Source organism: Aquila chrysaetos, chromosome 11, assembly GCF_900496995.4.
Source record: "Aquila chrysaetos chrysaetos chromosome 11, bAquChr1.4, whole genome shotgun sequence".
Classification (NCBI taxonomy): domain Eukaryota; kingdom Metazoa; phylum Chordata; class Aves; order Accipitriformes; family Accipitridae; genus Aquila; species Aquila chrysaetos.
This window is the reverse complement of record NC_044014.1, coordinates 9,098,923-9,126,578: the sequence shown is the minus strand read 5'-3', so window position 1 is coordinate 9,126,578 and position 27,656 is coordinate 9,098,923. Positions and strand designations below refer to the sequence as shown.

The 27,656-nt window shown below is 35.7% G+C and overlaps 1 protein-coding gene across 4 annotated transcripts in view; it reads left to right on the top strand.

Annotated features, from left to right (window-relative positions):
* ATRNL1 (attractin like 1) overlaps window positions 1–27,656 on the top strand; it is a 539,891-nt gene that overhangs the window by 268,200 nt on the left and 244,035 nt on the right. For all 4 annotated transcript variants that reach the window (XM_030030646.1, XM_030030645.1, XM_030030649.2 and 1 more), the window contains exon 25: window positions 12,845–12,906. In XM_030030646.1, coding sequence (XP_029886506.1) covers window positions 12,845–12,906 — 62 coding nt within the window. The remainder of the gene's footprint in view (window positions 1–12,844; window positions 12,907–27,656) is intronic.

Below are 27,656 nucleotides of genomic sequence, written 5' to 3'. Positions count from 1 at the left end.
ATATGTGTCTGATTTTTTTTTTTTTATTAATATAAAATCAGGGTCCATTTTTTGGTGAGCAGACACTCGCATAAACAACTAATTCGCTCTTCACAAAATAAGATTCTGTTTTGGTTTGAGGTTCAAATGTGACATTTTGTAGAAACAAATGCTATTAGCCTCTTTAAAAACAGAAAATAGTTTAATACATATTCACTTTGAATTTCTTCAGACATTTTAACTTAAGCCTCAGATACTCTTTAAATACATTTGGTGTGGTACAGTACCACTGTTTAGATTTCTATACAGAGTAATGTTGCTTCTGAACTCCAGTCTACTTCACAGTAAAACTGAAATCCAGTCACTGAAGATGAAAAGCCAGAATCAGTTGCTCTATGACTACTCTTAAGGGAGCTCCCTGCCCCTGAAAAGCTATTCTTGTTTTCTAATTTGATATGATTACTTTTGAATTTTATTTGGTTTAATAGTCCACAACAGTAAACAAATTACATATTGATAAATAATAAAAGGTCAATTATGTTAAGTGGTCTGGATAGCTTTGTAAATTAAACTCGTTTGAACAGTATGCATCTTAGTAGAGCCAAGTACAAGGTTATTAACTGCCTACAAGTTTAAGTATAACATTTTGACACTTGTGTATCCTTCCACAACATGCAGTTGCTTCTATCAGAAGAGCAGGATATACAGACTTAACAGAGTTAAGATGTCTGCAGCCTTATCCCCAAACCATTAATTTTCTCCTGTAAGCTGTAAGGAGCAAGGGGGGGGGGGGGTGTTAATGTAGTCATATTTCCAGTAGAGGCTCATTGTAACAGACATGGGAATGACTACCTAAGTGTGCCATTTTAGGAGACATTTTGTGTTCCACAGGGTTATGTTTCCCCTTTCATTTGCATGCACTTTCCCCAGGTTGCTTCTGCCGAGTCTGTGAGCATTTCCATTCAAGAAATGTAGACAACTTGCTTCAATGCTGGCTTTGGTGGGCTGTGCAAACTAAGGAACACAACAGCCTATTCTTGTTGTAGAATTTTGTGCTGTATGGCAGGACTGTGGTAGGTGCACATGTGCTGCAGAAGGATTCCCTGAGTCAAGAGTCAGTGAATAGGTGGTTTTGGGTTGGCATGTCAAGTGTAGGTGAAGTGGCTTAGCGCAAGCCAGGCATTGCAGGTGTTTGCTTTAACTGCCCTAACAGAAACATTTGCCCAGCTTGAGAAGATACAGCTTGGTGGCTTTTCTAGCTGTTCCTGCAGTGATGTGTTCGAGGTTCACTAGAGAGAGATGAGATTTTGCAGTGCTGACTGGTGTGTACTGGAACTTTGTATTTCTTGAATTTCAGATTTTTATTTTTTTTTTAACTCTTCATGTGGGAAAGAGTTCCGAGCCACCCTCTGCACTTTATGGTGAGTGCTGTGAAGTGACCCTTTCACCTCAGTGAGATGTTTTCAGATTCATCAGACAACTTTATAAAGTTAAATATACCCTGACACAGTAGCATTGATTCTGTGATTCTGACTTCATCCTCCAGGAATTTTTTCTTTTAACAATCTACGTGAATTCTATAAAATATATATTTCAAGTAGCCATCCCATCATGTCAATAATTACAGAAATGTGACTTAAAAATTAGCTGTTTAGTGGTTGTGGCTAGGCATTTTCCTGGCATTAAGAACCCTGGAAGAAATCCAAATTGCTTCATCAACTTAGCCACATGTTGACAGAGCAATGAGATAGTAGTGTGCCAGCACCAGCAGATTTAAACATGAACCACTAATTCCATTTTGACATTGATAAAAACATCATATGGGTCTTTTGCATTTGAGGAGGTATATTTTAGACTCTCTTTTGAGAAGAGAAGAGATAGCACTTTAGTTTTTCTGTGTTAAATGACAGTCATGTTACTATTTTTTTAATGCAATGTTTTTTATTGAACCATTTTTCCTCAGAAATATACAGCACTTTGAGGAGAGAAATTAACCTGTGTGGGCAACTGGTTTGTGTAGAATCATAAACAATGTATGAAGTTGGAGTTTTCCTATGTTTATTTTTTGAATACAGTTTTGACTTATTATGGTATCCTAGAGCCATAGTAGTCTGCCAGTTGTTTGGATAGGATTCTCTATTATCGGCAAGGATTCCTGATGTTTTGCAAGCCCATCGATCATGCTACACTAGATGAGAATGAAGGTATTACTGCTCAGCACCCAGGTAGTTTCTCACACTCTTTAGATGCAATATCACCAGCCTGTGTTTTACCTAATTTAGCTTTGACAGGAAAAAAATCTAAATTACGTTGTCAGATGGAGATTGTTTTTTGAATAGGAATGAATCAGAAAGGAACTTGAACACACGCTCGTTTGAACATGAGTTGTAAGGGTAGCACTGTAGGTCAAAGGACCGTGGAATTTTTTAAGAGGGTCGAAGACGAGCATGCAGTTGTCATTGTTTTATCCTTAGTGTGACTGCTGTTGGTGCCAGCTTCTACAGATAAAAAAAAACCCAAAACCAAAATGAGAGACGCATCAAGGATGTGAAAAGGATCAAGAATCTATTTTACTTTGAAAAATGTCAACATTAACAGTGTTTTGTTTATCAGAAGACCAAGATGGCTTGATGTTGAGAGGGAGAGGGTTTGATATGTCAAACAGTAGAGCTTTGATTTGGGACGACCTTAGGAAATTTGAGGATTGGGCCAACAGAAACCTCATGAAGTCTGACAAGAAGTGCAAAGCCCTAACCAGGGTGGAATTACCTAATGTCGACTTGAATATTAGCCAACAGTGTGCTCTCATTCCAGTTCAGGCAATACCCAAGTGTGGGACCTCATTAAGAGAAAATTATCCCCTTTTACCCAGCTCTGGTGAGGCTGCATATGAAATGAGACTCCAATTTTTGGTGTCCCAGTGCAGAAAGGATATTGAGAAGCTGAGGGAGTCCAGGAGAAGTGCCACAAAGATTTTTAGGGGCCTGAAGCACACAAACTAGCTTGAAGCTGTGGAGTTTGGGCTTGTTTAGTCTGGCAAAGAGCCTCCAATAGTAGGCTACGATTACTTGTGGAGGAGATACTAAGAGATGTGGAAGAGATGACGAAGTTAAATTCTTCTCTGTAGTAGCAGGTGGTAAACCAAGGGAAAGTGGCCACAAATACACCTTGGGAAATTCTGATTGAACATTAGAAAAAATTCATTATGTTAGCAATGCTGTATTGAAACAAGTTTCCCAGAGTGGCTTTGGAATATCCATGCTTGGAGGTTTTCAAAACTTACCTGGAAAAAGATGCTGTTGACCTGATCTGGTCTTGACGGTAGCCTGGCTTTGAGTGGGAAGTTGAACAACATGAGCTTGTGATGTTTCTTCCAGTCCACATTTCTATTAGTCTGTGATGCTAACATGTAAAAGCACAGTCCATAACAGGTGCAGCTTTCCTAGTGGAAGACTAATTTATCAAGTCGTAATAAGATGTCGTAAGAAGTCATAACAAGAAAGCTGAAAAGAGAGATAAATCCTATTCTAGCAAGTGACAGAAATGGCTTTTCCTTAATGTAGTTTGACGAACAAAACCATATCACTATGCAATGCTTCTCTTTGTACTAGAATTTAGTCATTCAACTCTGCCTGACGAATTCCCTGACTCCATTCCTTTCACTTCTATATTTAATTTTCCTGCCTGTTCATTTAATCTAGCCAGGCTTTTAAAAACCAGAGTTTTGGAAGATGTTGTCTAGAAATCTGCTGTTTCACACTCAGTTTGTAGAACTCAATCCTGCAAAGATTTATGTCTAAAATAACTTTCCAATACTATAGGTCTTTGCGTCAACTACTTTTACTCTTTTTTCTAAATTTAATTTTGAAACATACCGTTTCTCCCTTATCTATGCCTTTTAATTTTCTTTCATTCTCTCATTGACTTTAACACTCAATATTTCAATTTCTTAATAATGTCTGTATTAATCGTTATGAAGATATTTTGCATACTGAATTAAACTGAAAGTTAGATAACAGTTCCCCTCCCCCAGATTTTCTCCTTCACTTCTTGGAGGTTATTAACTGAGTGTTTCTCTGTGTGGTATGCATTTGTTCGTATGTGTACACAAACAAAAAATTAAATAAAGCAGTGAAATAGCAGTGTATGCATATTGAATTTAATAGGCAAAGTGCAAGGTAGGAAAAATTTCAGCTGTAAAAACCTTCTTTAAGAATGTCATTCATCTCACTTGAATACAAACCTAGATTGTCTTTCAGCCTTTCATGATGCTGAATAGTGGAAATAATATCCTGTAATTATTACATTGTTTGAGAAAGGAAGGGGTGGGTATTTGGATAATCTAGTGTATGCCATTATGAGTCACAGGACTTCAGCATGCAGATATAATCTATGGAATCTGTTTATCAAATCTTGATGTGAATACTGTGATTCCGAGTCTGATTTTCTTTAAGTTATCTTTCATTTTCTATTTATGTTATCAGTATGAAAGATTTGCTATCACTAATTCTCATCATCTGGGAGGACTGTTTGTCAACATAAAACTAAATTCTTTACTGGCATCAACACAGTAGAAAGCAGTAGGATTCTGCCAGCAGGCACTTAGGTCCACATTGCTTCTCTGATAATTTCTTCCCAGCAAGAAGAAATACTTCTTTTTCCTGTTTTAGCATTACGTTATTTTGCAGAAATACCCAATCAGTTCTTAGAAACTATGGGAGAAATTTATTTCACGTAACATTTATATTCTACGTTTGACATTAAATCTATAGTCTAAACTAATCATAGATTCCCTGTGTTGTTAGCAGAGAGAAATGGCAGCTCCATAGGGTAATTCATTCCACATTATGAGAGTCCCACATCTATTTTAGAGTCACTCACCTATGAAGTGCCTTCCTATCTCTGCCGATTATTATAAACTAGCTGACTAATTTTGACTAGATTCACATATTTGACTAGATTTGACATATTCCACATAGCAAAATTCTGATAAATTTTCTTTAAAATTTCTTTTTCAAGTTCTAGGAAAGCCAATATATAGAATAATTGTGTGATATTTTTAGCCTCCGTGTGAAAGTGTTTAATGTTTCTCTAATTTAGACAGGAATAATTTGCATTAGTTGTTGGCAAGTTTGTCCTTTTCTTACCATGTTCTCTTGGAATTGTTTTCCAAAGGAAAAGAAAATACAGTTTGTGCTTTGCCTGTTAAATATTTCTATTGGGAAAATGACAGAATTTCCTACCATCTACCTTTCATTGGTACAGGTCACTGTTCATATTCAAAAAGTCCAATGTGAAAGAACAGTCATTACCATTTTTTACTCTCTCTAAAAAAACCCCACATAACTGTAGTTATGTTTAAGCAAAAAAAAAAAAAAAAAAGAGTGACTGATCTTCTGTTACATGATTACTGAATAATTACTAATTACATATTTACTGAGCTTAAAGATATCCATAGATTTTTTTCCCACCCAATTATTATATAGTACATACTAACATCTTTAAAATAATTTATACTTGGGTCTCTGCAGTCATGTTTCTGCACAGCATATATCTAAACTTCACCTCATACAACAAATAGTAAATGTGAAAATTTATTATGTATCTAAATTTTCTAACATCCTGTTTCAAATTATCACAGTATTTGGTCTTTCCCATTTTCCTGATAAAAATGTTATGCGCAAAAATATGACCATCTACACAAGTATTTTCCTCAGCTGTCTTTTATCTTTGTTGTCTAAAGTTGCCTCAGTCAAAAAGAGTTCCTCAAGAAAGTGTAAAAGAGGATGGACAACAAAATGTGTTAGTCTTTATGTTCAGTCAATATCCATTTCTTCTGCTTCAGAACATACATAGTACCAGTGTGGGAGTGTATAATAGTTTTATCCAAGAAGAAATTAAATTACAGTTTTGATGATACTGAAGGAAGTAATAATTCTGCAGGGTTTAAGTATGCATAATCAGCACAGTCCAGGCAGTTTAGTTTGGGTTATGTCTGACCTTATTGTATTATGTTTCCAGGTTTAATAATTAGACCATCTACCAAAGTTTTACCATGTATTTATTTTAGTTTCTCTTATTTGTTCATTCTTAATTTATTAACAGTGGAAGATGAAAGAATTATATTAACGGAAGTATTTGTTCATTGTCTGAGAGCCCAAGCAGATAGAAGTTTACATTAGTGGATAATGTCATGAAATGGAGCATAGATTAAAATTGCTTTTTACGTACGTTATTTAAATATATGAACCATTTCATGGCTTAGGTTCATGTTTCCTGCAAATGTGGAATTTTGATTTAGTGCACTCCTGTTGTGCCTAATTTTCCCTTTTTTCCTTTTGCTAGATTGGTTTCATTAGAACTGCAGAGACAGCTTCTCAGCACCTATATTTTTCAAACTAAAACACAAAATTCTGAGGCCAGACTTACTATTTCCATATGAAAGATGTCCCTAGGTTAGACTTTAAAGATTGTCTCATTTTTGTGGTGGAACAGATCTTGACCTATTATTCTGTAGGACTGTATTATTGCTGCATGTGACATTCAAGGTGAACATGAAATGGAGCATCTAGAGCAGTGGAAAAAAAAATCTGTTCCTGCAGACATTAACTTCTGAAGGTTGGAAAAACCCGTGTTCAAAAGTTGTTCCTATTTCAACAGAGGTTTCCATCCAACATTATTCAGTGTAAAGTGTATTTCCTACATCATGCATGTAACAAAACCATCAGAAATTAAGAAATAGCATACATTGAAATGTTGGTTGCAATGCATCCTTGTACGCAGTGCTCTCTGGCATATTCTGCCGGATATCTGACTTTTGAATCCTCAATTGCTACAAAAGATTTGTCAGCAGTCACAATGCCTTGTCTTCCAAATAGGTCATGTGATGTGAAGATCTTAAGTACTTTCCTAGGCGTTTATGTTTGGTTTTAAAAACGTATTTTTCAAAGACTTGAACATGGCAGAGAAAAAAGAGACTTATCAGTAATGCTTGTTGGAGCAATCACCACAGCTCATTTCTCACCCATCAGCTTTTTCTTCATACACCTTTCTGTCTCAAGACTGTGAGCTGGAACATATATGTAACACATTTTGCTTTGGAATCTTTTCATTCTGTCTTTGAGTTTTTATAACTGTGGATTTTAGAATTTATATTTATTCTGTATATTGGTATTACTTTGATCTAATGGAATACAAATGTAGTGGACTATATGATTGGACATGAAAATTAAATTTTTGAATATTTTAATTCATCCAGATAAAATTCCAAGCAGAAAAATTGATAGAAAAAGCACCTCTGATAACACTATTCCTAAAGTTAAGATGGCAAGATGAGTTTTGTATGTAGAAGTTTGTATCTTTTATTAAGCCAGCTGGACACCTGGAAAAGTTAGTCAAACTTTCAGACACACAAGTGCTTCTTCATGTCTGATACAGAAGCATCAGACTTCAAAGCTAAATCCAAGTTGAAAGCAATTGCTCGGAGTTTAATTATAGAACATTTTTCATAAAAGAGTCACTGCAGTTCTTACCTCTGGGTCCTGCTCCTCACAACTCCTTCACAAGATGAACCTTGAGTCTAGGATACAAAAAACTTCGGCTTTAGCAGAAGCATCAGTTTTATGTCACTTTATAGTTTCCTTGCACGTGCTTATCTCTTCCTGTCTCACAGGTTATGAACTAACCATGTCTCTTTTTTGTTACAACTTGCCCATCTTACCAACTCTTCTTCCTCCCTCGCCTATCTCCTCTACTCTGCAAATAAAACCACACAAGAAAGACACATTATATGACCTAATATACTAAAATGAGCAATCTTCCCAACTTTTATTTTGGTTTGAAGTCCTCTGTTCTGAGCATCAGAAAGAACTTGCATGCTCAAGAACTTGACTCATTTTTATCTTGTGGAAAAAAATGTTGATGCATACAACTCTTTCTTATAGATCCTCATAGCTGGAGTCTCACCACCATTAGAGCGTCCCAAACTACCCCACAAAAATTCATCTTTTGTCACATTGCTCAAGGTAGAGATCATCTAATCATAGGACAGCTTTTATTCTTGATGGAGGTGTCTCACAATTTTATTTTTATTTATTTATTTATTTTTAAATTCACAAAGCTAAGGGAAAGCTCAAAAAACTTCTAGGTTTTTCTGTGAACCAGGTGTTGAGATTAGACTTTGCCCTACTGGAGTACAAAGCTAGGAATTTCTAAGTCCTGTAATGTTTTTGTTTCAGCAAATTCATTATAGCTTCATAATCTAATAATCATCTGCTAGTAGTTTTTTTAGCAGCAAATGACAAAACTTTAGGTCAGCTACAAATCAAATGGCATTGGCTGCATTCAAGGGATATTCCACTACTGTAACCAATTTATAAGGAAAACAAAACTGAGTAGTGTTATGAAATCAGACTAAAGGTTTTGTTGCATACCTTGAAGCCCTCAGAATATGGTTCTTTTTTGTTTGGGGTACAGTTTGGGATGTCCTTATGAAAATTATAACTTCTGATTCACCTTAAATTTTCTAATTAATTTATTTTTCTTTGCTGTCAATAGCAGAGTATTTTAAAATAAGCATCCATTTTGTAGATTTTGGCAAAACCTGTCATTATTTATGTTGCAAAACAATTTATCTGTAACAGTATTGGATCATAAAGTCACTGAAAGCTTGTAACCCTAGCCAAACAGGGAAAAGAACTGTTGCAGTTCATGAGAAGTTTTCTAGCGGTTTCTGTAAAGGTGGGAAAACTGTCCAATAACATTTATGACAGATAGCTGTCTATAAGCTTGCCTTTGCAGAGAAGCATAGATCATGGACAGTTACTGAAATACATCTGCTTCTATAGCCATATCTCTAGCTGCCATATTGATGTCAGTCAGTCCTAACTTCTCTTTTAGAAATCTAATGCTGGTGAATGAAAGAATTGGCATTTGCACCTGAAATTGTATTTCAAGTAATGTTTTATAGTACTATAAGTAATCCTACTTTAATTTTTCAGTGTTAAGCTGTGTAAAGCAGAGGTGTTATTGTTCCTCTTTCTTCAAGAGAAGTAGTTTTATGCTGGAAATTCTGTGTTCACTCACAGAGGCTATCCTTTACATAGAAAATTATTTTCCGCATGGCACTTGTTGATTCTGTTCTGCAGGAAGTGATGGAGATGATATTTATCTTGATCTTCATTTATAAGAGAAGAGAGAGATAATTGTGGTTCCATTGGCTTATTAGACATTTTGGTGAAACTGAGGGCTACTTAGGCATGATACAAATTAACAGAAGAGCTATCAATCTCTAGTATCTTTAAGTCCAAAGTGAAAACCTGGGGTTGAAAGAATTTTCCTTGTCATGTCCCTTGTCTATGTAGGCAGAAGAAAAAAGACAATGACATTCATATCTAGATGAAAATCCCATGGAAATAAATCTTTTAAATTTTATTATGGTTCTTTGTGTCAGGCTTAGATTCACAACATTTACTTGCTCCTACATGATCTACATTTAATTAAAGTATGTATTCTTTTTGCTAATATTCTGTATTGAAATTAGTTGAAGATGCATGGTACTGTTTCTTCAGAAAATACTGTAGTTCATCTTTTAAACATGAAGTCTAATGTAATCATTAGAAGATAATGTTTGATTACAATTTGAAATTGCTTCTAGGATGGACCTTTATATTTTACTGTGGTTTTGCTTTAAAGTATGAGTACTTTCAAGAATATCCCATACAACCAAACAAGTAAGTTTTACAGACAGAAGTTCTTCCATAGATTTGCAAACATGAACTCCAGCAAAAGAACATCACAATTGTCTTAAGTAGATGATTTGATTAATAGAAGGTGGAAAATGTAAAATCATTCCTTTTGTGTCTGTTTTCGTGCAAAAATTATCTATCCCATCTTGATCTTAGGGATATGCAAATAATTTAATCATTAATAGCCATATAAAATAATTAAATTGTTGTAAATCTGCTTACTTCATATTTGCTCTGTGTTGAAAAAGAGAAATAAAGGCACTACAATTTCTTAGAAAAATTTGAGGTAAAACTTTCCTGATATGACTCTGATCAGATTGCGTTTTTTGACTGCAGGACTTTCCTTTGACTGTAGTTGTTTCTAGACTAACAGTTGCTGTTAATGAGTGCTGACACCTTGAATGAAAATAATTGAAGTAATGCAGAATATAAATGCTCCTTGAACAAATAGCTTTTTAACAGGTCACAAAAGGTGAACTCTGTTCTAACTGGCATATTTTTTTCTCTTTGTGTTAGTTCATCTCCTGAAGTATGGTATTTGTAAAAAACATTCTAGAAAAGGCAGCAGTTAATTTGAATACTAAATATTTTTTGAAGGGAATCCAGCCTGCATTTAAAATAAAGATTGAATATAGAGAGCTTTTGTTTTTCATACAAGATATTCTTAAACAGTTGTTTATGCTTGGGATGAACTTTATATTGGGCCAAAATAATCTTCAGATCTTTTCTCAGCTTTTATCTTTTCTATGTAAAATAAAGGCTATATTGGCATTAACAGATACTTTGACAGTTATGTCCACTCTGTAATTTCTTCAACTCTTCAACTTTTTCCTATTTTTACTCCCTGATTAGGGAGTCTTGATACAGTCTCTTCATTTTGATACAGTATTCATAATGACAGTAACCTAAGTTAAAGTTTCTGAGAATTCAAAATTTCCGATTATATGAGACAAATGTGAAAAGATTTGTATATTAAACTTGAGTAGTGAGTTAGAGTTCTTTCTCTCTCCTGCTTCGTTCCCACGTGGTCTTCAGCTTCATGTCTTTCCACAGGCTCCCAGGCCAAAATGTAGGTTTTGCCCTGATCCAAACACAGCAGTCTACTTAAGCTAGGCACATTTAGATTTCCTCTCCAGAGAGCAGGTAGATGATAGCACTCAAGGACTTTAGTACACTAAATTATATTCTCATTCTCATTTACCAGGTATCTTTCCTGATAATTTGGGCTGAGAAATTTGAAATATCTGCTTTCTGTACCAAATTCCAGAGCTCCTAGAGTTGTTTGCATTGCTTACAATTGTGCATTATTAGTGAAGAGAAAGGAGAAATTACATTTTAGAGGTGTGTGTGCATGGTGGTGCCCCCTATGCTTATTCTTGGAATGATGCAGTTTATATGCTGTTCCTTCCTTAGACTTTAAGTAATCCAACCTATGGTTAGCTGCGTTTAGCTGGCACGATGCACAGTAACACCATTATAATACTAAAGCTTACATTATAGCTTTGCCTTAAAATAAAATAAAAAAAGATTCTTGAGTGTCATGAGTTATCATTTCAAAAGTTCACAAGTCAGCTATGAATGGGAATCAGAGTAATTTGGTATAATTACTAGTGAAGATCAGATCCTCAGTGCACAAAGATCTCTAAAACCAACAATTATTTGAACAGGCTTGGAATATAGTTAGATAAACACTTTGTGCAATTCAAAATATTCTGTATATCTTCAGTTTGATAATTATAAACAATGAAACACTGAACAAGACAGGCACTTAAGGATATTTGTAGATATAACTTAAATATTAAGTAGAGTTCTTAACATTAGCAAAAAGTAATTATAATAATAATTATAGGCTCTATTGCATGCAAGTGTGAGTGTGCACCTATGTGTCTATGCTGTCTTAGAGATAATTATTAAATCTTTGTGAAAAATTACAGTAAATAGTTGAACTGATGCATGTTCTAGTGAGGCTGTAAAAATGTAGCCTAAAAGAATATTTGTTACTTTGTCTTTAAAGTAATTTGCTTTGAAACAGCTTGTTTTATTATGCAGCAGATTTATCTGTTTTTTAAAAATTAACATATTGTCGTGGTTTAACCCCAGCCAGCAACTAAGCACCACGCAGCCGCTCACTCACTTCCCCCCCACCCAGTGGGATGGGGGAGAAAATCGGGAAAAAGAAGCAAAACCCACGGGTTGAGATAAGAACAGTTTAATAGAACAGAAAAGAAGAAACGAATAATGATAATGATGACACTAATAAAATGACAACAGCAATAATGAAAGGATTGGAATGTACAAATGATGCGCAGTGCAATTGCTCACCACCCGCCGACCGGCACCCAGCTAGTCCCCCAGCGGCGATTCCCCGCCCCCAGTCCCCCCAGTTCCTACACTAGATGGGACGTCCCATGGTATGGAATACCCCGTTGGCCAGTTTGGGTCAGCTGCCCTGGCTGTGTCCTGTGCCAACTTCTTGTGCCACTCCAGCTTTCTCGCCGGCTGGGCACGAGAAGCTGAAAAATCCTTGACATTAGTCTAAACACTACTGAGCAACAACTGAAAACATCAGTGTTATCAACATTCTTCACATACTGAACTCAAAACATAGCACCGTACCAGCTACTAGGAAGACAGTTAACTCTATCCCAGCTGAAACTAGGACACATATGCATTAATTTTAATACGATATAATTAAAATATTTAAAATGTATTAATTTTAAGCACAAGATTTTTTTGTCATTTCTAAAACCTTGTTTCATTGTTGTAATTAAAATGGAAAACGGTAATAGTTAAAACAGTTGACTATAAAGACGACAATTTATATCGATATGGTTTCTTAATATTTTGCATGTTGTTTTCATTGTTTATATCAAGCAAGTTTTATGTGGCTATTTCTATTACCTTTACTTCAATAGAAAGCCTATATTCCATTATTTGTATTTTGACACAGGCAAACGCATGGGAGTTAGTTGCTCATCTCACTTTATGGTAAATGCAGGTGTGTGTGCACTAGACTGAAATTACACTTGAAACTAATCACCCGTGGAGCCATAAAGCCCCAGCCTAAAAAGACCTCTTGACTCTGAAAATGTTGTAATTTACTTCTATTTTATTTGCAGATTGCCTTCTCACAGCACAACACTATCATGGATCTGGTGCAGTTCTTTGTCACCTTCTTCAGGTAAATTGCTTTTTCTGTCTTCTGACTGAAATCATGCTGATTCTTTTCCATCAAACCAACATCTTAACCAGCTTCTTAATCTTAAGAAATGCCTGCAAGGAAGCCTTTAAAATATGTTCTGTCATTTGCACCAGTGGAGGATCCAGGCCATTGCCCTGTAACTACAGGCAGCTGCTGGCATCTTTCATGTATTCAGTGCTCCAGTCTTCACACTTCCTTCATAAAGATTAGCACGAGATGTACTGTATATTACAGTGATTAAGAGAAACCAGCTATACTGACTTAAACTAGTAATTCATGTGTGTGAATTTCTTGTAAACTCTTTTAAAGAATTATTAAAAAGGATGGTTCTGTTCAATAGCTTTTTCTTTTTAATAAAGCACCCCAAATCACCACTAATGCTTTTATGATTGAGAGATTAGTTGTGAAAGGCAGTAGGTGATGCATGAGATTTGGTTGTGGCAGCAACGCAGGCCTTGGCTTCAACTGCAAATGGACAACTGTTCTAGGAGCTGAACAAAACTCCACCGAAAGACTTCTTAAAAGTTCAGCTGTCTTATAAAATGTCACACACTTGAATATACATGAATTAGTTACGGTGCTTTGAAATCTTGCCGTGAAAGATATTCCCCAATAACCATGAAGTGTATGCAAAATGTGAACAGTGACAGACAAGTATGTTCATCAGACTTTCTGCGTTTCTAGAACTGCCATGCATTTATTTTACAAGTTCATAGCTTTTCTGTTCACTTTAATCACTGTGCTCTGAGGAACTGTACCTGAAGAATCAGACTCTTAAATGCTGTGAACAGACCAACTTTTGTTAATTGCCGTCACCAAAAAGGGGGCAGAAATGAGCAGATCCTGAAGTCTTCTGTACCAATGCACTGGCTAATGGAGAGCGGTTTAGTAGCTGATGCAAAGCATCCCATTTCTCCTCAATTCACCACAAACAGAGCAATAAAATGCTGGGTGCCTAAAGGTCAGTCTAGTAGTGTTTGGGGGTTTTGGTGTTTGGTTGTTGGTTTTGTTGGCTTTTTTTTCTGAGAAGCCAGCAAGATCTAAAAAATGATGACGCTCATGCAAACTTTTAGATGACAAACTCCTACAGAAGAAAGCAAAGTCTGTCCAAGTACAATAGAACAGAGGGGCCCTGTGACAAATAGCAGAGGTAGACTAAAAGCAATTTATTTCTGCTTTGTGCCCTAATGCAGGCTTAGAAAAGGTGAACTACAGGCTCTTTGATGGTGAAGCCATCTCTAGAGATATATTGCATTAGCTCTCCTGGTGTGATGGTCTATCTAATATGGTTTATTCCGGGTAAATGCAAACTCAACGTGATCCTGATGTAAGAAGAGATCTCTCTGCGTGAACAGTAAGCTAATTAGAAGCCAAGGCCAATGTAATCCCCCCATATAGCGAGAAAGGTGGTAGGATGGCTGGCAGCTATCCTACTGCTGCCTTTGACTGACCCCCAGTCTAATCATATAACCAAGGCTTTCAGCTGGCACTCAGATCGTTCAGGGCTTACAGCTATCTGCAGCGTAACATTAATAATCAACCTGAGGAACCTAGTTGCAGAAATATCTAAAGGAATCAGGAAATGCTGGGAGTAGCGCATTGCAGTAATCCAACCAAGGTACAAAACTTAAGGATAGGGCACCCTCCAAAGGCACATAAAATCAGGCTAAGGTTTGATGGTTATGATGAGAAATAGAGTGTTTATCAAAATATATTTTAGAATCTTGATGTAAGGTTCTCTGGTACTCTTCTACAACTGAATTGGTGTTAAGGTGTCTGTGGACATAGGTAGGATGTCTAGGAGCTGGAGCTCTCGTATTGTGGTTCTAAGAAAAAAATAGAAACAGAAAGAATAGCACACAGTAGATTCACACCTTGCAAAGCAGAACCTGAGAGGAAAAGGGAAGAGAGAGGAGAGGAGAGGAGAAGCTTGAGTTGGTTCTGAATTAAACGATTGGTTTTCATAGGTGTTAGAAGTCCATTTATTTTCTTACCACAGAACCAAACCAATCATGCATAATGTCACAGCGACACTCCGAATTTGTAACGGCTGCAAGCATAGCATCCTCACTGACATCAGAGCTAGCAAATGGTCAGTCCGTGTAAATGATCCAAAGCAGAAACTGTTGGGTTGTTTGTCACTGGACTAGTAGTTGGAATGTGTTGTAAATAAAAGTAGGAAAAATACTTAGTGTGTCCTTTACAAAAAACAAGACTGAGAAATTTAGAATGAAAAGTTTCCAGTCTAGACACCATTAAAACTTTCAGTAGTTATTCAATTGGATGTTGTTTCTACAGGATCACTAGTCTAAACAAGCTGCAGAATATTTCCGATAGGAAAATGTAGCAATAATTAATTTTTTTTTCCCCCACAATAGTGGACAGAGTTAGTCATACCTGAAGACAGCATCAATACGTCCTCTCCAAAGTGGTTGATAGTGTTCAAGCCTTTATCTGAAAATTTGGTTTCAACAGTTTGTAGCCTAACAAAACTTTTTAAAATAAGGGTTTGTTTGTTGTTTTGTGGTGTTTGGTTTTTTTACTGGATAGGAATGCGGTATATTAAAACAGTGGCAAATTACATTGGTAACAGTAATAACCCAGGCCGTGTTTGCTAGGATTACTGACAGAGACAATAATTGTGTTTAAAGACAAATTTGAATGTGCTTGATAACAAAACTTGTTTCAACCTGCTTTGATAAACATGTATTTACATTTCTCCTATCTAGTATTACATTGTTCATATTTCTGAACACATGGTACAACCCTGTTCATCCTGGCTGCCTAGCCAAACCAGCAAATAGGTTTATTTGACAAGAACATGTTTTTTTAACAACCATTCAAAAGAATAGTTTAAAGCTGTTCCTTCACAGGGGTGTGTTTCAGAGTAAAAGATGAAATGCACATTTTACTGCTTGAATCAGAAACATGAAAATAACAAGCTTTCTTAGAATTTTCCCAATACATCAAGATCAACTATTTTAAAAGTATTGTTCTGTAAGGAATTTATTTAAAACTATGCATAATAAAGCACAAAAGCTATGATTAGATCTGTAATTAATGCTTGATCTACCAAGATACTGTTGTACATCCTAGAAGAGAAAAGTTATAGAAATACAAGTTCTTTTGAAAAAATAAGCAGAATATTACAGCAACTGTAGTGCTCCAGACCACGTTACTAATAGTGAAAAAAAGAACCCCTATTTAATTTCATTCTTTTTATTCTGGAAGGTTTCGTTGTATCTACTGGTTCAGTGACCTTTTCTTTAAGAGTAGAAATGTAATCAGATATGTAATATAAGAGTAGTGACAGATTCCTAACAGTCTTCTAGAAACTTTGGCATCTGTGTTGCTTTAGTCAATGCTTTTTAGCTCATGCCTTGAAGACTTTTAGCCATCACACAAATTGAGAAGTGTGTGACTTTTTTTTTTTCCCCACCTGCTTTGAAGCAGTACAGATCTCATTAGAAAATTTCACAGGCAACAAATGTGGATGATCTTTCTTCTTATACTGAAGAAATGCAGTCTCCACAGTTAAAGAAAGTCTATTCCTGTATTACCCTGACCAGTAAAATACTCAATAAGCTAAAGCCTGGCTCTTTTTCTAAACTGTAAATGATAAAGGAGCTTTCAGTGTTTTCAAATCTTACATGAATATATTCTTTTAGCTGAGTAGGTAGCCAGGACATTTTAGGCATTTCATGATGGGATATGAAGTATCTTTAGTTTCTGAAAGCATTATTCACTTTTTCTTTAGACCATATTCTATCATGCGTAAAATTTGACAATGTTCAATATTTCTTAGTTTTTAGTATATATGATTTGAGCAAATCCAGAATTGAGAGCCAAGAAACTCTTGATTTCTAAACCTGCTTTTAAATGAAATTATAGTTAAGAATTTATAACACTACTCATGCATTTCTCGGAAAAACTATTTGTATCAAGAATCTGCAGCAGGAGTTCTGGTAAGAAATGCGGTTTTGTCTCATAATCAAAAACCAGGCAAACGTGAAATCGATATAGGTGACAAAGGCTAGCTATTAGTATTTTTGTCATAGGTAATGATATGCAACTGCTGCTGTCATAACTATTTTTTTAAAGCCTGTTTCAAATGCATAATACCAACCACTAACTAATCAGGTGCTTTCTCCGAGTGTACATCTTCTTTATGCTCTCAGAACAATTCCTTCCATTGCCTCTTGTTCAGCTCTTGGGGTGGAGCTGCCAACTGGTGGATTTTATGACTGGCTGGAATGGTGCACTTTAGTCACTTTTATAACTTATCTGCTTACTCTTATGAATTACAGAATCTCCAATTTGTAATAAGTAGGGTGATATTAAGAAATATGGATACTTTAGAAGTTTAAAAATCCTTCTTTTGTGTGTGCTTTAAGAAATTCTACGAAAAATTATGGTCATTTAGGATCGGAGGTGCATTCTTTCTGACAAATCCTTCTGTGAGCATTTCAAGTGAGAGAAAACAATATTCAAAACATATCCAGTGTTTATTGCAGGAGGAAGGGATGGGCATTTAGGTTAGGATGAGGACTAGCAGCATGAGCTATAGTAGGAATTGCAGCAGATACTGAAGAACCAGATTTATCACCCCCATATGTATAACTGTGTGCCAAAATCTCAGAACAGTCACTTCAGTTGTGTTTCATGCAGTGGGAGTGGCTGGCTGCATTTCAGCGGGTTGTATCAGAGCTCCCGAGAGCCTCAGTACCTGAATCTGATATTTTGGGTATAAATTTGCAATGGGTGATTTCCTTCTCTATACTGGCATCCTTTGGTGCGTTTGCCTGGCTTCGTGTTTTGTTTTTGTTAAAATGAGAATGATAAACTAATGCTAGATTTTGGCATGCTTAGCTTTATGAGATCAAATATTAATCTCTGTAAGAAAGACAAAACACAGTGTGTCAGGATCAGATCATGTCCACCATGGCTGGGTTCTCAGAAAATGCAGAAGCATTATAAATCTAAATTAGAATATTTTCTGTAACATGAAAATCAAGTTGTCTTAGCAAAATGGATTTTATATTTGGGGCTAGAATAAAATTGATTTTTACATAGTGATGCATTAAACAGTTTTCACCTCACCTGGAAGCAAATAGTTGTCTGACTTTCACTGGGACAAGCAGGTCTATACTGCAGTGGGCAATCCGAGATCTTTTTTTTTTTTGTTTAAAATGTTTGTTTTGAATTGTGGAATGTAGTTTTGTGTCTTCCGCTCTCTGAATCACCCAGAAACTTTGTCATCGCTGTAGAGTTATTTGGTATATTCATATTTCCTGAGAAGGCAGCCACTTGTTATTGGCCTGCAGGCAAAGGAGGTTCCCCAGTACCACTGGAGTGGTTGCTCTTCAAAACAACAGATGAGTCATTTAATCCCTTGGTGAACAGAACTGTTTTCCATTATTTCATTCTTGTTTTTCTTCTTTCTGTGTTCGTCCTTTGAGTCATTTGAAAGTGCATGTGAGTGCAATTGTACTTGCCGTACTTTGATTTCAACATACACTGTTCCTCAAAGTAAAAATAGATGCTCAGCTTGATATCTGAAGGTGGCCGATGTACTTGCTTGATATACAGCAGATACGGGCTTTTCCTTCCTTCAAGTAGGTGCGTTTAAAATTTTGAACTTCTCACTTCCTGTATGTATCAAATCCAGTAGGTGAGAGCTTTTTCACTGTACCTGGCGAAGTGCTTAATTCCGATTTCTGCTCAGTTCATAATAACTAGAAATAAGTTCTGGAGTTGCTTAAGTGCAGAGGGGAGTTGTAGGATGAAAGTTTGGGTGACAGTAACAGGTTCTGAAAGATTTCTTTTCTTTTTTCTTTCTAGTCTTTTTTTAGAGGAAAAAACCAAAAGAAAATCTTAAATTGCACTCTTCATTATGTATGGTGCTGTAGCCTAGCACTCCAAAAAATATTTTGTCACTACTTCTGCTTTTAGAAAATCTTACTGGAATCAAAGCTGGCACTTATGTAGTAGTGTTCACCACAGAAGTTTCAGAAGGTGGCACCTGGAATATACTTCCCAAGACTCCTGAAGAAAGTATGTCTTTTTTTGGAGACTCAGTACTTTGGAGGCGTCCTTACTCTGAGACAGTTCTGTAATGTTCTCCTTTCAGGGATACGTCTTTTTACAGCTGCATTTGTTTCCTAAGAAGCATCACACATAATTCATATTGTGTTTGTGTTTTGATTCCCTACATTTTATATCGTATTTTCTTAAATCTGATTAGTCAGTTGTTTTCTTAGACTCAAACGACGTCGGTCCTCACAGCTATTTGTCTTCTAGAGTGCTTAATCCTAGTAACTTTTTTATGAAACTCCAGTTCACTGTACTTTAAACAAAAGAACTAGAACAGGTTTTCATCTGTGATAAATGGACTTGAAATTTTGCTTTTGTCATTTTAATTCAGAAGAGAAGCAATTCTGTCATTTTATGACAAGGTATATGTACCAGTTGCAAAGTTAACTTCAGAAGTTTATTTCCAGATGTAAGTGTATAGTGAAGTGGGACCAAAGCTGATGAAGAAAAATAATAACAAAAAATAAAGGAAGTAAAAAATATTAGGGTTTTCCTTTAGGCAATAATGTCATTGTCCGTTATAGCAAGTGACAAGCAGCTTTCTCAAGCACTCTGCCAGTCTGTCTCTGCAGACGCAGTCGATATGGCATGCTGTGGAGTGAGTGACATCGCAGAAATGAGCAATCTGTTTATGGCAGTAGAGAAATATTCAGGGTCCTTGTGTTCAGTTGTAATAAATCACAGAAAGAGAGAGAAGAGAGTGCTAGACGGTACGTTGTGCTGTGGATTTCATAGATACTAAAATATTAAACCTAATTATTACTTTTGAGAAGAGACATCTGAATTCAAAGGAATTCTTCTAATTAGCTTTTAAAATTCAATATTAATAAAAATATTCCAGTAAAATTTCCTGGTACTGAATGAAGCATTTGGTGTGGAAGATTTTGAGTTTTTAAATTTATTTATTGGGATTCAAGGTGGGCAGGGCTACATTTTGTCAATAAGAAGCAAAATTATGGAAACTCTGCTGTGGACTCCAAAAGCCACACTGAAAATTATACATTAAAAAGTAGTTACATCATCTATTTCAATTTTTAAATCTGAATTTCATCTGCATATGTGGCCCAATTGTGTTCTATATCATAACTGGTTTTCTATGCTTTCAATAATTTTTTGTGATTTTTAGGGAAACACTCTACAGTTTCAAAATTATATTTCTTTCCTTACATGTCTTGAATCTTTTCAGTCAAAATTCTAAATACCAGGTTGAGGGGACTCAGGGGCTTTGTATTCTTTATACAGTACAATTACAGAGCAATTATGATGCTTCTTTGGCCTGGAAATCTAAAAATCCTTAGTCTGTCTTCAGGAAAATTTCACGTTAATAGGGCTTTTAATAAGGAGAGTTATGACTTTTCTACACTTACCACTTCAAATATATTTGCCTCTCTGGAAGAGGCATTGGAAGTGTTACATAATGAAGGGAAAAGTCCTTTAGCAATTTATTAAATTTCTTGGTGATATTTGAGACTAATACGCTACACAATGCTGACGTGGCTTGGTGACTCTAAATGTATTTTATATTTCTGTGATTTATTAACAAAGGATAACGACTGCACTAGAGAAACAGTGCAATGAAAGAAAAGAATGAGGGGAAAGCAGAAAAAAATGTCTTGAAATAATGTGAATCTTTTGGTTTGGAAGGCTGTTGAAATGTGGCATTGGCTGGCAGTCCTTTTTCACCAAATTCACTGATTGACCATCTAAATGAGTCTTTCCCCCCCTTAATTTTAAATCTTAAATTAGCATGACTCAGCAAAATAAAACAATATATTAAATTTCTAATTCTTCTTGAAAGTTACTGCAGAAAATATTAAATTCTGTATTTCATAATTTGTCTGAAAATTTAATGGACATAGATTATTTTTGCTTTTTTTAGATCTTTTTTTTTTATGTACCACATCACTTGTTGAGAGAAATATAGAGTATTTCACCCATGAAGGGCAAAACCATAAAATTATATGAAATATGAAAGTCTCTTCCATGAGTAAAAGAAACATAATCACACTTTATGGGTGTGATGTTCTATTTATTCTATGGAGATTAATATCAGTTTATGTTAGATTAAGCTCCTTTGATTGTAAATCTTCTTTATTTGCTCCTTCAAAGAGGTGAAAGGAAGAACTGCTGAGAGTTAAAGTTCTTATCTATAGCTTTATTGCGTAATATATTTCAGAGTCCTTTTAAATGGTTCACTTTAGTTTGATACTGTATTGGCAGAATGAAATGTGAATGTTGGTCTTCTGGATAGCGTCCTGATGAACACTATATCCATTTTTCCTTTGTAGTTGTATATAAAGGCTGTTAGCGTAATTGATCATTCATTCATACTTTACTATAGTAGTTTCTGGTATGGCTTGTGGTATATTTAATAGGAAAAGACAGCTTTATGTATATATACATGAATTATATATGTAGGAAAATAGAAATATAAAATATGTATGTGTGCATTTATACATTGTATAGTTACTTTTTAATAATTATTTTATTTACTAAAGTTATTTAACCCCCCCACGTTCTCTGTAATATTTCGGCGCATGCACATAATGGAAAAAATCAATACTTTTTTTTCATAATAATTTTTCTGCAAATAACAAATTCCTCATTCAAACACATTTCTTTCTTCCTTACCTTCAAGAAGTATTTTGATGTTTCATTGCGCAGCAAAGACCAATAAACCCAGGCTTTGCAGAGGCAGTTGTCAGGGATGATTTTAAACTATTATAGGAGTTTATGCCTCAGGAGAGGAAGGATTAAGTTGGTTTTCTACATTCAATATATACTAATAAATGATTTTACATGGATGTGGTAGCTCTTCTTACTAATAAACTAATATGTATTATATTGATATTTCATTGATGCTGCTTACTTTAAAATGCAATTTATGTAAAGTGCAGTTGATACTTCAATCTCCATATTTTCAGTTATGCATTCAGAGCTTAACTGCAAAGATTTATTAATACCATTATTGAAGATTTAGTTTACTGTTTTACTTAATTTTGCTCTTCTTCCTCAACAAAATTATTTTGGTTACATTACTAATAATTTTAAATGTGCTCCCCTAGAGACTTATAGCATGCTTTTGGCAGTATACTGTTTTTTTAAGGCTCATTTCCCTTTCATATATTTCTCTTAACTTCTGTAGAGCAGTCCAGATGTTCTGTGCCACAATAACATCCAGTGGTCCTGTGGAAACCAGTCAGAAAGGTCCACGGCAGAAGGTTACTACTTTAATTTGCCCATGACCTCTATTTTGGCTCCTCTGCAATGCTGCAGATCTCCACTGCCAAAACCAGTCTCTAAACAGAAAGGCTGCTACTGTCAAAAACATTTACCGAGGCCGATGGGCCACCTAAAGGCAACAAGCATCTTCTACTACAATAAATGTTCATTACTTCCAAAACAAGTTGCACCCTCCATGCAAAAGAGCTGGAGCACTTCAGCCTGTACATCTAATCCTTTGTTTATGATCTGTTGTATACACAGGCATGCATTGTGCTACTAAGTGTCGGTGTTTGGGTGAATCAGGCCATGAACACCTACCATGAATACTGTGCTGCCCCACTCAGTACAGGTGTTCTGGGTAGAAGTACTTGAGTAGAGGCAGCTCATAGACTTTTCTTTGATTTTTGTTGTTGTTATTTATATTGCTATTTATCTAAGCAGTAAAACAATCACATTCTATAACTCAATTCTTCTCCCATAATACCTACTTTTTTATTTTTATATATTTAAAATATATATGCACATATATTTCACACAGGTATGCTTAAATTTTTTTTGAGTGGAGTCACAGCATACATACGTAAGTGGTCCAGGTGGCTGTGGTGCAAACTTGTCAGATATTTTGGAAAGTAGTGTCATTGGGATCATTCAGACTCACCTTGTGGAAGTAATAGTGAGCTTGGATCACACATGTCCTTACTCACTTTTTGGTTGTTGTTTGGCTGGGCAGCTGGAGATGGCCTGATGGTTAGTGAGAATTCCTCAAAAAAGGAAAAAAAGGTACGAACTATGCAACAGAATCCAGCTGCAGTGGATCAATGGTATCATCTCATGATCACAGTCAGGTTAGAGTTGTTCAGGAAGCACCTAAAAGGTAGCGCTACCTTTGTGGAGTTGGTGTAAATTGTTTGATTTGGGATTTCAGAAGATTAAGCGTATAGCCATACAGGAGGTGATTTCTCAAAGGGGCTTTACTTTGAATACTTTTTAAGATATAGCTGTAACACAGGTCGTACGCTAAAAGAAATGATGCTTGGATCAGATACTGCTGAGGATATGAAATTCCATGCCCACCTGAGTACTACTGATTCAAAAATATTATGTCAGTTCAGAGATTTAAACACTATTTGCCATTTAGAAAAAAAAAATGCGCTTAAGAATTTTTGCTCATGTCTGAGTGTGCCTCCTGCAGCGGCCGGTGTTGGTGACATAGTTATGTGATGTCTTTAAAGCTAGGCTGCGCCTCAGATTTTAGTAGGGCTCTTTTCTTTAAAATAAGTTACAATATCCCTATGTTTTCCAGGTATTTTTCTCAATTAGACCAGGGAAGAAGATCTTTTCTGAGGAATTCTTTTACAATCTTCCTGCCATAGTCAATAATAGTCTTCCAAGATAGAAATAAATTTTCATCTTCATAGCCATCTACTCTGTGGGAGATGAAATTCTGTAGAAAGATCTGCTACTCTGATCTGCCAAACTTCTCTTTGCTTCATAAAAACATCTAATCTCTGATTCTAACATAGAGAAAAACAGGAATTTATTATGTGGGAGTAGAGTTCCCCCCAGCCCATTTTCTCTGAAAATATTTCATTTATAGAGCTCAGGATCATCAATGATCAATGTCTCCTCTGCCAGGGAAAGAGAATGTGTTGACGTGTACTTTCTGAACTGAATTTTTACTCAACAGCCCAAGTACTCTGTCCATGGCTCCATCTCAGCCTTCCTTCTTCCTTTTATTTTATTCTAAGTGAGATAAGTGCCAGTTACGTCTGTTTCCAAGCAGAAATATTCAGTTTGTGTGTGATTCCAAGAGACAGATGTTATGAAAATAAGAATTGTAGTATTTTCCTACACCAGGAGTAGGAAATTCTTTAGATGTGGTCTCCTGTTCTCCTCAGTTGGAAGGACTGCTCTGATACTAGGTGGAAGTCTTCACAAAGGTTTGATGTTTCCTTGGGGTATAACTTGAGTCTGCACTGATGATACTTGATAGATGTTAGGCTGGCATTGAAGAACACTATGTTGAAATGCAGGAATCTAAAATAATTGAAACCTATTCTTTTGGGTTTCCTTTTTTTTCTTTTTTAAATACATGTTAAAAACTCAAATAAATAGAAAAGTTTATACCATTTAACAGTTGAGTTTATTCTAAGATCTGATCCCTATTGTATACACTGTCAGCCTTTTCTCACCTTAGAATAACTATGTATTAGTGTTTTCTATACCTGCAGAGCTGTTCATGGCAATTACTTTGCTGTGTGAACTGCAGAAATGTGTATACAGACTTTCTATTGCCATCTTTAAGAAATTTTGAATATATTAAAGAAAAATGCTTTCAGTTGACTTTCCATATATGAATGGGTTTTTTAATCCATGAGCTAAGATATTTCCATTATGCTCTTGTAATGGTTTTAAATCTTCATTTAAAACCTTGGTCAGTAACTTTATGGATGGCATCTCTGTGCAGATGCTATTCCTGTTAATCAACCATGACACAGTAAAACAAATCTAACGTGGATATCCTTTACCTTGCGTTCTTACCAAATATAGGGTTCTGGCTGGGAGGACCAGACTAATAGAAGGCCATATATATTTATTTGTAACTGTTAGTCTGTTTTTTATACGGTTGGTAGCTGTGGACATGTGAGAAGTGAATTTTAGGGGCAATTATGTGACTTTCATGAGACACTTCATGCAAGATTTATTTATGGGAATATATAGATTTTCAGGACTGCATCCAAAAATAGCATTTTAATCTCTGTCATCTGGATAAGTAGAATTATCCATGTAATTAGTTTCAAATGAACTTGAAAAGTGTTGCTTAACTTGTGTGAATTCCATTTGAGACACAAATAAATAAATACAAATTTGCATTTAAATGATTTTTGGTAATACTTGAAGTTTTAAATACCATTTACTTCATATTCGGACATTTCTTTCTCTTTCCAGTTCAGAAAGCAAGAACTGAGGGCTTGAACCCTTTGTATGGTTTTAAGATTAGAAGGTTCACAGCTGAATTAAATTTCCCTTGCATTCCTTTAATTCATGGAGAAACTGTGGGGGAAAAGTTGGAGCTCAGGAGCTATTGCGTTGTTAAAACAGGGGCAGGAAAAAGCTGACACGGAATGGGGCATAGATCTAGGCTGATGTAAGAGGAAAAAAGCCCTGCTGGTTCATGGAGCTGCTGGTACTGGTAGTATTTCTCACGACCAGTAAGAAAAAGAGAAGGACATTCCTGAATCACCTAGATGGTAGTGGTGGCTTCGTAGGCAGTGTGTTTCACTGGCCGTGGTAGCCAGAGCTCTCTTAGACCAGGAAACAAGCACTACTGGCTGATATGCCTTGGCTCCGCAGGGTCAGCCAGGATTTATTACCCTGATCCCACCACGCACTGCGTTACCGTGGTCCGGAACCTGCACGCCCTACTCCATTGTTAGCCAAGACTACGTTCCTCTAAGTCTTCATGCATTTTAATTTGGAACCATAACACTTCATTCCTGGAATCATTCTGAATTGCTAATCATTGAAATACTCCTACTTATAACAGTGTTTGTAAAACTGTGTGATTCAGAGCAATTTAATTAATCATTAAAAACATAAAAAATTTTATACTGTTCTCATACATATCAGACTCCTAATATTATGTTTACAGTCTTTGTACTTCAGATAATCCAGTTGAAATCTTTGGAGCTGCTTGTCATGTGTATATTAGTTAACACAAGGAAGGATGGCTGAAGCTAGCACATCATAATCATAAACACAATGTTCTTGTCAAGTACAATGAGAGAAATCAATTGCTGTGACAATAATTGCTATTTGAAGTCATGGGTTTAGAAAAATAATTGTTCAACTATTTTCATTTTAGAATTGTGCTTGCTTTATAACATATCAATTAAAATGTGCTCTATTTGCCAATAAAAACATGGTAAATAATATGTCAGAAAAACAGTTCTTAGAAAAACAGTATACATTCTCTCTTAGGAAACTTTTGCAATATTAATTTAAAAAAATTAACTGGGATATAAGACTTGTTTTCTTTACATGTATCTACATTAAAAAGATTTTTGTCATTTTTTCTTTTTTTTTTTTTTTACTGAATACTCTTATTTTTTGTTCATGTTTAAAAATACTGTAGTTAGTATGAAGGAGAAACATTAATACAGTGTGGGGCCACTGTTAAGATTGCTGTTTAGTGCAGTGTACATTTTTGTGCTCTTGGCAAAGAAGGTGAGACCAATGGGCAAGAGGTTTGTGGATCTAGAGGGATATTTAACTATTGCCTCACACAGCACAGCAAGGTTCAAGTAATTAAACAATAGTCACCTTGATGGCCCAACTCCTGTTTTCAAAAAAAGACTTGGGAGGAGCTTTTAAAATATGTGTAAGTATACATGTGGGCAGTCAGTGAGACTGCCGTGCACCTAAATAACTTCATGAAAGCAATCTTTGGGAGCTTATGTCTTTATTAGTAAGCAGTGTGGACAAGTAGGAGATCATCTGTTGAGTAAAACGGTGCTGAGGACATGACGTCCACACTATCTGCATCTTGTCATTGTTTCACTTTGGACTAGCTCTAGTTTAGTTCCATGGACCGAAAGCCCGTTTGTGTCTGGAGTGTACATTGAACATCTTCCAGGTCAGCTTCTACATCATGAGCTCCGAGACTGCTCCACGGTATAAGCCAAAGCACAACAGTGGTGACAATTGGGGAATTTGTTCAAAAGCCTACTCCAGATCCACACTAAACCGGCAATGCAGGCATTCCCCTAGGAATTTAAGGACGTCTGCCACATATTTGAGCATGGTGACAGTATAACTGTGTTAGTGTGATGCTGCAGTCAAGCTAACAGACCATCGGTTTTCTTGTGAGATGTTAGAATAGTCTTGACAAACTGTGCTGGCACAGATATGCTGCTCCCAAGGTGGGCTTAACTGCTGATAGCTTAGGGATTCTGCACCATGCTCAGCTGTGCGCTGCTGCTGTACTTTGTCCCCTGTCATAAGATGAGTAAATGTGATGGGTGCTCGAAGTAGAATCCCACGCAATTTTTAGTTTTAATAGAATTAAAAATATACTAGATTTAAGGTAAAGTTTGAAAAAGTGTTTGCTTTCATCCAATATGGAAATTTATACTGAATTATTATGCAAATTAGTGGCTTAAGTAAAATCATAGAAACAACAATTATTCATGCATGAATGTTTACATACCTTTTCAGACGTTTTAATTTCTTTTTGCATGTTAAATAACCAGAGAATGAGAAAAGAAATAGCAAAGGATGGAACACTTTGTTTTGTTCTGTTTACCTTCCATTTACAATATTGGTCCTTAAAATATTTATATTTAATTCATGAAATAGTTCCTTTTACATCACTGCAAAAATAAGTAAATTATTTCATTTTAATGCAAGTA